At 39.3% G+C, this 14629-nt stretch overlaps 1 protein-coding gene across 2 annotated transcripts in view; it reads right to left on the reverse strand.

The window, feature by feature from the left end:
* The window catches only part of shoc2 (SHOC2 leucine rich repeat scaffold protein), a 140969-nt gene that overhangs the window by 40037 nt on the left and 86303 nt on the right, over nt 1–14629 (reverse strand). For both annotated transcript variants that reach the window (XM_072557039.1, XM_072557040.1), the window contains one exon: nt 12861–12998. In XM_072557039.1, coding sequence (XP_072413140.1) covers nt 12861–12998 — 138 coding nt within the window. The remainder of the gene's footprint in view (nt 1–12860; nt 12999–14629) is intronic.

Consider the following 14629-nt stretch of genomic DNA (forward strand, 5'->3'; position numbering starts at 1 on the left):
TTCAACTGGTAAACTGTGAAACAAGCATTTTCAAACGCTGTTTAAATAAAACTTCTCCACACAATGTCACAACCAGATCTCATCACCGCCATTTTTAAAATAACTTCAATTTACCCTAATCGTATAGGGATTTGCATTTAAACTGAAGGATGAGAGTCCAGAGCCATGAATTCCATTGTGTAACTAATGATAAACATACAAGTACCAAATTGGCATAAACTACTAGAGGGGTGTGGATTTTTTGGATTATAATCTCCAGCATTTCCGGAATTAGTTCCTCATCAACAGCTGCCAGTTAGCATCAAACATTCTTTAGGGCAGAGATAATCCAACCCCATTAAATGAAACCCAAGGTTTAAGAGTACAAACTAAATATTAATCCTCATTTGCAAATCACTGTAACCTATCAAATTCATCTTAAAAATAGGCACTAAGAAGTTTGGTATTTTATAAAAAATTCCCTTTGCCAGCAGGTTAATTGCCAGAATGCAGAAAAGTCCCAAAATTAATCAATAATTCAAATAAAGTTCAAAAAGTATTCACTATCACAGTGTCTAATTCTAAGAAGAGACAGAAACCAAAACAGTTAAGAGAGGCTCAATGCTTTCATTGAAAATCTGCCCAGAGCACACTAATGAGTAAAATATGCTTCATTTAAAATAGTCATTTTGATGCAATCTGTGCCAAAGCCCACAATTGGAATTTTTGATGTTTGATCAAATGATTAGTATACAAAACTTTATACAAAAGGCACCGAGATTCTGCAATAACAAGCAACCTATTGTATAACAATTTCACTGCTAATAATTAAACAATGGACAGTAGTACAGTCGGTCATCTTCCTACACATCACAGCAAATGAGAAACGCCACAAAATAATGAAGGAACTGGCAAGTCAAAAGTCTAAGTAAGAATGTTCACAATACAGACAGCCTCCTTTACACAAGATTGAATTGTTAAATAAAAATCATGCAGCCTGACTCAACTCACTCCCATTTAAGGGCATTTTTGAAAGTAGTTTACAAAGGTCCCTCTCCTGTCTACCAGATCACATCAAAGTTCTGCAGTTCTATTGCATCCACTAGTGAAAGGTGGCAAGGAATTCAACAATCATTCAGAGGAGGTTTCATTATAAAATCATAAGGAGCATGGATAGGGTAAAGAGACAAGATCTTTTCCCTGGGGTGGGGGTGCACAGGTTCATAGTGAGAGGAGCAAAACGTAAAAAAAAGGACCTGAGGGGCATTTTTTCATGTGTATGGAATGAGCTGCCAGAGGAAGTGGAGAAAGCTGGCATAATTACAACATTTAAAAGATATCTGGATGGGTATAGGAATAGGAAGGGTTTAGAAGTATATGGGCTGGCAAATGGGACGAGGTTTATTCAGGATTTCTGGTTGGCATGGACAAGTTGGACCAAAAGATCTGTTTCTCTATGACTCTATTTACATCTCCAATAATGAAGATGCCCAGCCAGTAACTGCAAAAGAGGTTGGGGCAGCACAGTAGCTCAGCAGTTCGCACTACTGCCTCACAGTACTAGGGTCCTGGGTTTGATTCCAGTCTCAGGCTGAGATATTAAAGGGTTCATTTGCTCTGCTGACCTGCAGGAAATTGGATCTCCCGGGGTAGGGTGGCATGTCTTGCCTTACAGGTAGAATGCAAGGAATTTACATTTCCATCCCTTACTATTCAGAGCCATTGCTTGCCCATTTCCTAGTTATTCAGAGCCATTTGCATCATCATCACCTATTCAAAATCAATTAGAATATTGCAATTAAGATTCTGACCGCACCCTATAATTACAAAAAAAAACAATTCACACCAGGTCTTGCCATTAAGTGATGATTTACATTACACTGCTTCTGGAGATGATCAGGTCACTGCACTGTGTCTTAAGTAGCATGTGACAGTGGGAAAGCAACTGGGGGTTGTCTTGTGGGCATTACTGATTGTGATGTAAAGATTTTGTATAAAGGAAGAACGGTCCCTTTGTCCAGAGAGCTTCTCTTGACACGCTTTGCAAGCATTGCGAAGAGTGTTGTGATCCTACATAGCTTATGTACTTAGTGAATAAAATTTTAGCTGTTCACAGAAGTTGGCGTATTGCAATTGCACCAAATGTGTAAGAAACTCAAGAAAAAGAACCTAACGTTTGGTGGCAGTAGTGGGATTCCAACATACATGGGGCTTCTAGGTGGACTGAATAGGTGATTGTCTGACTGTTGGTTGCATGAGACGGATGGGCCCAAAAGGTAAGATTTACCTTGATCACTCTCCTTAACCTGTTAAAAACAATGACTGCAGATGCTGGAAACCAGATTCTGGATTAGTGGTGCTGGAAGAGCACAGCAGTTCAGGCAGCATCCAAGTAACTTCGAAATCGACGTTTTGGGCAAAAGCCCTTCATCAGGAATAAAGGCAGTGAGCCTGAAGCGTGGAGAGATAAGCTAGAGGAGGGTGGGGGTGGGGAGAAAGTAGCATAGAGTACAATGGGTGAGTGGGGGAGCACTCTCCTTAACCTACCACTCAGGTTATGTCTCGTCCTCAAGGACTCTGTGGTGACAGAATCTCTGAAGTAACTTATGCACCTGCACGCTAACAAGTTTGCTTTCAGAATCATAAGTTACTCGCAATGGAGGTTAGAGTCCCCCTGGGAAAAGTAGATTGGAGTAATCTAGTAGTGAGGTCTGAGGCTCCGGAACATAGCCCATAAGATAAAAAATAACTACTGTGCCTGTCTCAATCGCCCTGCCTTAGACCAGTTGTTAAAAGGGGAAATCCCCCATGCACAAGTCAGGACCCTGAAGTGGGTGTGGACTAGGTTTGAGGCCCTGGAACATAAGATACCCAATGGGCCAAATGCCTTCATCCACAGTGTAAGGATTCTGTAAGATCAGGCAACTATATTCAAAATACTACAAAGTGGATAATCCATCCTGAATTCCTCCTGGGTCCCCAAAATCAAATGTCAGCCAATCCAATTTATTGCACGTGATCAAAAAACACACAAGGGTACTGGGCACAGCAAAGTTTCTGAACCCTGATATCAAAAAGTAATGAAAACCTGTGCTCTAGAACAAGCCACTCCTCCTGTCCCAGTATTCAAACTGGCGTCTATTAGACAAAATAGAAAATCAGTACAACTTGTTCACAGAAAGCAGGAAACATTCAACCTACCAATTACTGTCCCATCACCTATAACAAAGTGATGGAAGAGCCATTGATAATGCCATCAAGTAACAGTTACGAATACTGACAGTCAATTTTAATTCTACCAAGACCACTGGCTTCAGCTATTATTTATAGCCCTGACCCAAACGTGTGAGAGGAGAAATACAACAGAACCTTAGCCACGATAGATATAATTCAAGACAGCAATGCAGGTTCAAAGTTATAAAGTGCAAGATTAAAAGGGAGATAACTCCCCCATTACACATCAGGAAAAAGCATATTCCACAAAAAGTGGTCACCCACACTTGATAGAAATAGGGAGATGCAAGTTCACAATAATGAGCCTTTTACAAAATGCAGTATTTTATATGAATGTAAAGGCTTGGTGATGCAGGAAGAACACAGGTGCAGAAACTGCACCTGGCAGTACTATGTCAAGCAACAGACACAGCAGTCTTGGTCATGGCGACAAGGTTATATTTTTAAAGAAAAAATGAGTCCAATAATGGATAGATGACAGTCATTTCAATACAAGGGACCTAGATCAAGATAAATAAAGTGCATGGGCCTGAAATGTTAATTCATTTATTTTTACATGTGCTGTCAGACAGCTGAATATCTCCACCAGTTTCAGATTGTATTGCAGATTTCCAACGTCTGCAGTATTTTATTTTTGTCTCAAACCTATCGCTTTGTATATTTCACAATTTTACAACTGTAGCCAAAATTTAACTTATCCAATATTAACAATAGAGAAAGATTAAAAATTGAGCCATGATCATGAGTCTCATTGATATCATAGAATCCTACAGTGGAAAGAGGCCCATGAATGTGCACCAATCCTCTGAAGAGTGTCCCACTCTGACCCAAACCCCCTCCCCAATTCTATCCCACTGTACTGCCCTAAATATAAAACATAAATGGACCAAAGTGATTTGGGCAGTGAGAGTTAGAGCTAGACAGCTTACCAAAATAACAGATACTATGAAACATGTTTACAATGACTATTTCTTACAAGGTAATATATTTTTCTAAAAACTTTAGCTCGTACAACTGATACAAATTATACAGGAGCAAAATGTGAAGCTGCAGTATTTTTACACAATGCATTTCCTTTACTTTTCTCACCACTTACAGAAGCTACTGGATCTTTTTGATGAATTTTCATAGTTCTGAAAATAAATGGTCAATAGAAACCACCATTAAAGAAAGTGGCCAAATTAGTGACACGAAATAAATTTCATAAAACATACTTGAACAAATCCTGAAGAGTATTTCAATTGAATGGCTTTTGCCTTGCTTTCAGATAAGTCATAAAATACTTGACAACTACATTAGGTTAAATATTTTTTAATTCCAACAATACATATGCAAATTTTTAAGGCAAGTAGTATCAAGATAAACCTGAAAAAATAACTATTTTCTCTTAACAGAGCAGGATTTAAACACAGGTCTTTCAATCAGAATCTGTGCTGTAGGTTACAGAATACCCACTCCTGCTACATGTTACAGACTGTACCAAATCATGAAAAGAATAAGACAACCAATTTGTAGGCAAATTGTAGGGCATGTATTAATAGATTCGCAAATACTGACCGAATAATCCAAACAAATATACAAGGATTTGGAAAATGTTTGTCATGAAAAGGGTGTTTTTTTTGTCATGTTATGGACTGCTTTTCCATTCAATACATTGTTACTCCAAAAGAAACAGAAGTGCAATTGAACTGATTCTTGATAATCAGGTGGAGCAAGCTGGCCTGAATGTAGTAGGGTGTGCCTAAACATGCAATTATGGCATAATTTGACATTCATGTAGGTCTAGAACAGAATAGATAAGTCGCTGCTGTTGGAGGTTCAAATATGGAACTTGCTGGAATATGGAGTAGTTGAGGTAAACAGCATAGATGCATTTTAGGAGAATCAAGTACAAAGGGGAAAGGCATAGATGGATTTGGTTAGAAGAAGAAGATAACTTGATTGGTGCACATCCATCAAGCCAAATGACCTGTGTCAGTGTTGGAAATTCGATACAAGTTGACTGTCTCAGAAGTCTCAATACCTTCCAGCATTTTTTTTTGGTGAGGGATTTGCAAGAATTCATTTTGGTTGCAGCATTGTTATATTGTGGAGGTTAGGGTCATCAATATTTCTGAGAGAATAATAATGTCAGCATTTTTCTGTCTACGCTATAACGGATTCCAATACTTGGTGCATAAAAGGAGAAACTTGTCAGCGCTGGAATAGGAAGGACGTGTGGAGAACACTCAGCAACTTTAAAACTAAAATCAATGTCTATCACAGTCTTTGCTTCCTTACATTTCACCATTCCATCTTTCCCATAAACAATGGAAACAGATCATAACTAATTCGCTCAATATTAAAATTCTTGTCCAGTCCTTTTCGTTTCACTTCAAGATCTCTGTAATGCTAAGTGTAACACTGGTTAGCAGAGCATGTTAAGACATGCCCTTTAAAAGTCAATCAGATTGCAGGCTTTTCTCACATCTGTCGATGCTGGATTTGAACACCCAAGAGGTGAAAAGGTCACTATTCCGCTTACACCATCAATCTAAACCAAGAATGCAAAAAAAGGGCTGGCTTTCTATAATCATGAGTCAGAAGTGGCTCAAAATTCTTAAATAGCTGAAAGAAAACCAAATGCTAGAAATACATAACAAGTCACTGAATCTGTTGAAAAAAGCAGATGCTGATAGAGGGAGGGGGGCTGGAAAGAGGGGCGGGACACACACACTGTGTCATACAGCATGGAAATAGACCCTTTGGACCAACCAGTCCATGCTGACCACATTCCCAAACCAAAGTAGCCCCACTTGCTGCATTTGGCCCCTATCCCTCCAAACCTTTCCTATACATATACTTATCCAAATGTCTTAATATTTAAAACCTTTATCAAGAGTATAGATTAAAAAGATACTTTGCATCTGGACGCATGGAAAATGGTGGGGAGGAGAAGAGACAGCAGGTGGGACCAAAGATCGACAAACATCAATCACGGAAAGGTGATCGGATCGAATGACTGCCAAAATACTTAATAGAAAGCATTTAGCTGATAATGATTAGTGGCATAGATAGAAATAAAAAGAATAAAATGTGAAAATAGCTAATTTGGTGAAAAGATGAACACCTTTCAAATGAAATCTTGAAGAATAGAAACAAAATGGAAGAGTGGAAAGAAAAAGGTCATCAACAAACACTATGGATCCAAAATTGGAACACAAAACACTCTCAAGAGTTTTCAAGGCTTCAAGTTAAAGTGACATATTCTCAATTAGGCACATATGCGTTCCCATTTTATCAACCACAGGCTGCAGAGCTCAGCATATAATGTACCACACAAGACAAAATCAGTTTCGACTTGGTACTTTAATTGACGAGGAGAAAGTGAGGACTGTAGATGCTGGAGATCAGAGCTGGAAATGTGTTGCTGGAAAAGCGCAGCAGGTCAGCCAGCATCAAATGAGCAGGAGAATCGACGTTTCGGGCATGAGCCTTCAGGATTCCTGAAGAAGGGCTCATGCCCGAAATGTCGATTCTCCTGCTCCTTCGATGCTGTCTGACCTGCTGCGCTTTTCCAGCAACATATTTTCAACTTTAATTGACGAGCCTTTTAACGTTGCAGCAAATCTCTGCTACACAAGATTCCTGATGAAGGGCTTATGCCCGAAACATCAATTTTCCTGCTCCTCAGATGCTGCCTCACCTGCTGTGCTTTACCAGCACCACACTACACAAGATTAAAAACCATTAAACACAATGAAATTAAAGTAAAGCCAAATAGAGTCATAGAGATGTACAGCACGGAAACAGACCCTTCAGTTCAACTTGTCCATGCTGACCAGAAATCCTAAATAAATCTCGTCCCATTTGCCAGCATTTGTCCCATATTCCTCTAAACCTTTCCTACTCATATACCCATCCAGATGTCTTTTAAATATTGTAATGATACTAGCCTCCACCACTTCCTCTAACAGCTCATTCAATACATGCTATACCCTCTGCGTTACAAAATTGCCCCTTAGGTCCCTTTTAAATCTTCTCCCTCTTACTTAAACCTATGCCCTAGTTTTGGACACCCCCAAGTGGGGAAAAGACCTTGTCTATTTACCCTATCCATGCCTCATGATTTTTTAAACCTGTAAAGATCACCCTTCAGCCTCCGACGCTCCAGGGAAAATAGCCCCTGCCTATTCAGCCTCTCCCTATAACTCAAATTCTCCAACTTCTAAGTTTCACAACATCTTTCCTATAGCAGGGAGACCAGAATTGTACACAGTATTCCAAAAGTGGCCTGACCAATGTCCTGTACAGCCTCAATGATTGTGGCATGACCTTCCTACTGCTATACTCAATGCACTGACCAATAAAGGCAAGCAAACCAATATCAGGAGTGTGGTGCTGGAAAAGAATAGCCGGTCAAGCACCATCCAAGGAGCAGGGGAATCGACGTTTCGGGATTAAGTCCTTCGTCAGAAATGAGCCTTTAGATGAAGGGCTCTAGCCCAAAATGTCGATTCTCCTGGTCCCGAGATGCTGCCTGACCTGCTGTGCTTTTCCAGAACCACACACTCGACTCCGATCTCCAATATCTGCAAGTCCTCACTTTCACCAAGCATAGCAACATGCAAATGTTATCCATATAGTGTGGTACCAAGAATTGTATTATTACAAGCATCCTTTAAGCTGCTCAAAATAATTTAGGTACATTGTGAAACTAAGCTACATTACTCTTAAGACAGATCTATTAGGAAGATTATCAGAAAGCAAATTAACATTTACCAACCTGGTAATATGTTTAATAACAAGTTCTATGCCCTAGTTATATTTTATCTAATTAATTTAATACCTTATAGGTTATTATATTTCTATGTACAAATCATAAATTTCTGAAATAATTTCTTAAAGTATACATGGAACTAAATGAATTATCACTTGCTTGAGCTTTCTATCATTGCAGAATTTACAAACATAAAAATGCAATAAATGTACAACTGGCTTCAAACTATCATCTACTGTACTGTAGCATCATGAACTTGATGCAGTATCTAAGAATTAATACGATAGTAGACTAACATTTAAAAGTTTAACATTACTGTGAGCAGGCAAACTTATTGTGGTAATTTTCAATGCAGATCAAAAAAGACTGATACTAACTATATCCATTTTATCTTGCGTTGCACGCATCAAGCGCAGCATGATAAATTATTGTCGAGTCAAAGCAGCTTTAAAACTATACATACAATCCATACTTCTAAATTCTGCCACTTGAGCTAAACAAATCTTCAGATCATGAAAACACATCAAACCGCGCAGTACACTTTTCTGATTTATTTTACAGAATGCTTTCCTACATGCAATACATTGTCACGGCAACACTTTCAAGAAATCTTCTGTAAAATCATTAGCTTCTGTCTCACTTAGTGTTCATTAACTGCACAGGCTGGTTCGTTCAATTGGCTGGAAGACTGGTTTACAATGCAGAGTGTCACCAACAGCACTGGTTCAATTCCCACACCAGCTGAAGTCACCATGAAGGTCCCACCTAACTCAACCGCACCCCTTATCGAAGGCATGGTGACACTCAGGTTAAATTCACCACCAGCCATTCCTCTCTAACAAACGCGCTACACTGTAGTCCTTTGGCAACTTTACTGCAAATCCAGATATCAGTGATTAGCACAGAGAGAAAAATCTACAGCAGGACTGCAAAGACGACTTTCCTGACTCAATAGAAGAGCAGCATTCTGAGAACTAGACGGCATAGGTCTAGGGTGAGAGGGGAAAGATATAAAAAAGACCTAAGGGGTAACTTTTTCACGCAGAGGGTAGTACGTGTATGGAATGTGCTGCCAGAGGATGTGGTGGAGGCTGGTACAATTGCAACATTTAAGAGGCATTTGGATGGGTATATGAATAGGAAGGGTTTGGAGGGATATGGGCCTGGTGCTGGCAGGTGGGACTAGATTGGGTTGGGATATCTGGTCGGCATGGACAGGTTGGACCGAAGGGTCTGTTTCCATGCTGGACATCTCTATGACTCTATAAGCTGTCACCCTTGAAAATAGTTAATTCTATCCTTCGGATAAAACAGGTGCCACATGGATTCAAAAGGTATATCTCTTAGATGCTTAAATTTGAAATTGTGAAAATATCTTTCAACTGTATCAGGGACACAAATGACGAATGGTATAAAATTAAACTCAACATAATTCCACAACCTGGTGCCAAAAGTATTTGTGCTTAAGATTGCCAACTAATTTGGGCTTCAAGAGGGAAAAAAAACCCATCAGATCTCGTGGCAAGTCTTATTCTGTATTTGCACATTAACTCATGGACAATAAGCAGTTGATAAACCAAAATATACTGCCCACTTGTTAGTAAAGGCTGTCATTTGTTTTAAACTTTAAATGTTAGATTGCACTCACAAATCATGGAGATATAACTGTAGAGTTAATGGCTATAATTTAATTTGAGGTTTCAGTCCTCTAGCTTTGGCCATCAAAATTATAATCTTTAGGCTGAAACTACAATTATATGAAAGTTTCTAATAATGAATTCATATTTAGCACTTGCAAATATAAATACAACCACTTGTGGAACATCTCCATGCAGCTTAAAAAACATAGGTTTGTTCTTATGTTGACACAAAATAAAACAAGATCTTCTTTCAAACCAATAGCTATGTTTGGATAGCCCCATAATTTAGTGTTGCTTCAGTAATCTAAACATGCTGATTGAATTCAATATCAGTTATACAATGACAGAAGTTTGAAAGAGCCATTATAATCTTTTGGCAATGAGTCAATTAACTAGTAAATGCCTTATTCTACAATGTCATTAAATACCTGTCAAGCTTTATGCAGTAACATAGAGCTTTGTCTGGTAAATACAAAAGTACAGTGACCAACAGATTCTAATCACCCTTCATTTTCTACAATCTACAAATGCTATTCAGTAGATACTTAGCAACATATGGACAGGACTTAATATTTCCACATGTCAGAGTGCAAAGGGCAACTGGAAAGGTATAAAGGATAAAAGGGAGAGATGAAAAACTGCCATTCCAGTTCCTTGTGGCCCATCATCTAATTTTGCAACAGGTGAGATACACACACACATATATATATTAATCTTTCCATAGTTTTCCTGAAGGCTTTTTGTAAAGCCAAAAACAGATTAAACATTCATTTATTCATCACAATCAAGAAAATGCTGGAAGTATGGTGGTTGGTTAAGTAAATTGTCATTTCTTGCCTTTTGAATTACAAAATAGAATAAATCAATTCAGTTTTAACACATCAGATTACAAGATATTTTAGTCACTCTCTTGAAATGTTTTGGGATTCTATCCAATTTACATTTACAGCCATGGGTTAACAGACTGATAGAGTCAAATTCCAATTTTATTATAAACCTAAACACGTTATTTAAGAAAGGTGCAAGGAAAAGCCAGGGAACCATAGACCAGTGAGTCTGACATCAGTGAATTGGTGGAGGGTATTCAGAGGGACAAGATTCACATGCATTTGGCAAGGCAAGAACTGATTAGGGATAGTCAACATGGCTTTGTGCGTGGGAAATAGTGTCTCACTAACTTGATTGAGTTTTTTTTGAAGAGGTGACAAAGAAGGTTGTTTTAGGCAGAGTGGTGGACATTGTCTACAGACTTCAGCAAAGCATTCGACAAGTTCCACATGGTAGACTGGCTAGCAAGTTTGATCACATGAAGTCTAGGGGAGCTAACCAATTGGATATAAAATTGGTCTGAAGGTAAGAGACAGAGTGTGGTGGTACAGGGTTGTTTTTCGGATTGGAGGCCTGTGACCAGTGGGTTTGCTGCTTTTCATCACTGACATAAAAGGTTTAGATGTGAATATAGGAGATATGGTTAGCAAATTTGAAGATGACACCAAATTTGGTGGTGCAATGGACAGTGACAAAAGTTATCTCAGAGTACAATAGGACCTTGATCAGATGGGCCAATGGGCTGAGGAGTGGCAGGTCGAGTTTAGATAAATGCAAGATGTTGCATTCTTGTACGGCAAATTGAGGCAAGACTTTACAGTTAATGGTTGGATCCTGGGGAGTTCATGTGATCATGAACTTCATGTGATCAAACTTGCTAGCCAGTCTACCATGTGGAACTTGTTGAATGCTTTGCTGAAGTCTGTAGACAATGTCCACCACTCTGCCAAACAAAGAGACCTAGGATGCAGGTGCATAGTTCCTTGAAAGAAGGGTGTTGAAGGTGGTTTTTGGCGCACTTGTCTTCATTGGTCACTGCATTGGAGTACAGGAGTTGGGATGTCGTGTTTCAGCCGTATAGGATACTTTTGAGGCCACTTTTAGAATATTGTATTCAATTTTGGTCTCCCTGCTGTAAGGAAAATGTTGTTAAACTTGAAAGGGTTCAGAAAAAAAAAAGAGGATTAGATTACTTACAGTGTGGAAACAGGCCCTTCGGCCCAACAAGTCCACACCGCCCCGCCGAAGCGCAACCCACCCATACCCCTACATCTACCCCTTACCTAACACTACGGGCAATTTAGCATGGCCAATTCACCTGACCTGCACATCTTTGGACTGTGGAAGGAAACCGGAGGAAACCCACGCCGACACGGGGAGACCGTGCAAACTCCACACAGTCAGTCGCCTGAGGCGAGAATTGAACCCAGGTCTCTGGCGCTGTGAGGCAGCAGTGCTAACCACTGTGCCACCGTGCCGCCCACACGGATGTTTCAGGGATTGGAGGGTTTGAGCTATGGGAAGAGGCTGAGGGAATTGATGGCTGAGGGGTAACCTTATATAGGTTTATAAAATCATGACAGATATGGATAGGGTGAATCGCCAAGTTATTTTTCAAAGGGTAGTGGAGTCCAAAATTAATCGGCACAGGTTTAAGGTGAGAGGGGAAAATATTTAAAATGGGCCTGAGGGGCACCTTTTCCATGCAGAGGGTGGCACTTGAATGGAATGAGCTGCCAGAGGTGGTGGTGGAGGCAAGTACAGTTACAACATTTAAAAGGCATCTGAATGGGTACATAAAGAGGAAGTGTCGAGAGAGATTTGGGCCAAATATTGGCAAATAGGACGAGATCAGTTTAGGACATGTGGCTGGTGCAGACAAGTTGCACTGAAGGGTCTACTTCCATGCTGTATGACTCTGCAAAACAAACATTACTGGAGAAACGCACCAGGTCTAGCAGCATTGGCAGACAGAAAACAGAGTTAACACTTCAAACCAAATGAAGCTTCTGAAGACATTTCCAAAGAGTTTTTCCAGCAATCTATTTTTAAGTTTCTTCAGATCTCCCGCAACTAAAACTTCATTTTATTATAGCATTCCACTTTTATTCTCTGGCTGACAAGGAATTTGCCAGGGATTTAGGACTGAATTCTAAAATTACATTCACTTTTGCATACAAACTATAAAGCCTTGGACATGATGAAAATTAGCACAGGTTTTTAAAAAATAAATTCATAACTTCAAGGGGAACTTGTAGAAATGAAATTTCATATTATTTCAGAGTATCAATCTATACCAGTAATTAACAACCAAACAGAAGCAAATAAACAGATTAATATACATTAACCTTTTGCACAGATTAAATACTGCAATGTATGAAGAATATTTAAGCAATAGTAGATAATGATTGCCCCCTTACCTATACTTTCAGGCAGATCAAGAAGCTCATTATGTTGTAGATCAAGGTTTGTGATTTGCGTACAATTGCCAATTTCTTTTGGAAGGTGCTCAAGCTGATTGTGAGCCACATCCAGTGTTATGAGGTTGCAGAGTTCACCTGTCAAGAAGAAAAATATCAGAAATTTAAATATTCAAATATTTTGCAATTACTACTATAGTGGTTTACAGCACAGAAAAAGACTCTTTGCTCCATTAAGTCTGCGCCAGTCGAAAACAGCCACTCAACTATTGTAATCCCATTTCCCAGCACTTGGCCCAGTGCCTTGCAAGCCTCGGCATCACAAGGACACATCTGAATGCTTCTTAAATAATGAGGTTTTCCCGTCTCTACCACCCTTACAGACAGAGTGTTCCAGATTCTCATCATACTCTGGGCAAAAAGTTTGTTTCCCCCTCATATCTCATCAATCAAGTGGGCTGCTTTGTCCTGGATGGTGTCAAGCTTCGAGTGTTGTTGGAGCCGTATCTGTCCAGGCAAGTGGGGAGTATTCCATCACATTCTTGACTAGTGTCTTGTAGGTGGTGGACAGGCTTTGGGTAATCAGCAGGTGAGTTACTTGTCACTGTATTCCTAGCTCCTGACCTGCTTTTGTAGCCTCTACGTTTATGTGGTGAACCTAGTTTAGCTTCTGTTCAATGGTAACCCCCAGGATGTTGATCGTGGGAGATTCAGCGATGGTAACACCATTAAGTGTCAAGGGATGGTGATTTGATCGTCTCTTATTGAAGACGGTTATTGCCTGTATAATGAAGATGCGGGTATACCTTTAAGAGTTAAAAGCAGAACTATCAGACACAGCACTAAGCATTCTCAAAAAGATAATGATGTAACACTGGGTCAAACAACTGTCAGTTTGTTGCTTGGAGACAAAACAAATTTGAATTCAGCCAAATCAGCTTAAATTATACCCGAAACACATTAAACTCCAATCAAGTTTGAATTGAGTATACTGACAATCTTAAAAGCCAATGACACATTCCGACGCTCTGGAACCTAATGCTGGGAAAGATTGAACAGTTGAGGGGAGAACTGCCAAGCCAAACATGTTGTTTCAAGCAGGCTGGAACATCTCTCTTAAAAGTCCCTTCTCCATCAATAACCTGTGATGAAGAAATTCCGAACAAGGAGGAAATACGACACATGAAGACCCGAAGACAAGAACCTACAGCTATCTGGTTTTGGGATAAGTGTTGGTTTGTAAAATTTAATTGGGAGTTTTATCGGACTACTTTTATAGAAGAGAAGCTAAAAGATAGATTAAAGAAAGAAATTGTAAATTGTGGTTCATTAATTATTCTCTGTTAAACTTTAGGAAACAAAGTTATTAGTTTTTACTTTAAATAGTTCTTGGTCACGCGATCTTTACAGATTACTGCACGGGATAAATCTTTTCTGTGTTGCTTGTTTTAAATTAAGCAGGAAGGTTTATCCCGTGACATAACAGTTCAGGGCTCAAGTCTGTGATCTGAACAGAATCAGACAGACAGATTTGAATAAATTTGGGGGTAAGAAAAATCCCAGATTTAAACATTTGCAGGTTTGTGTCCTAGATCTTTAAATAAAATGTAGGTGAGACAATTTGTTTAATTTCAGTGACTTGTGGTTGACTAAATTAAAAGTGAGAGAAATGACTCTTAAAATTGCTGGAGGTTCTGGGATTTGAAAATGATTCTCAAATTTGTTAAAAAAGGTTGAGAATGAAAGAAAAAGGCCATACTAACTTTTAG

Source organism: Chiloscyllium punctatum, chromosome 38 (assembly GCF_047496795.1).
Source record: "Chiloscyllium punctatum isolate Juve2018m chromosome 38, sChiPun1.3, whole genome shotgun sequence".
Taxonomy (NCBI): domain Eukaryota; kingdom Metazoa; phylum Chordata; class Chondrichthyes; order Orectolobiformes; family Hemiscylliidae; genus Chiloscyllium; species Chiloscyllium punctatum.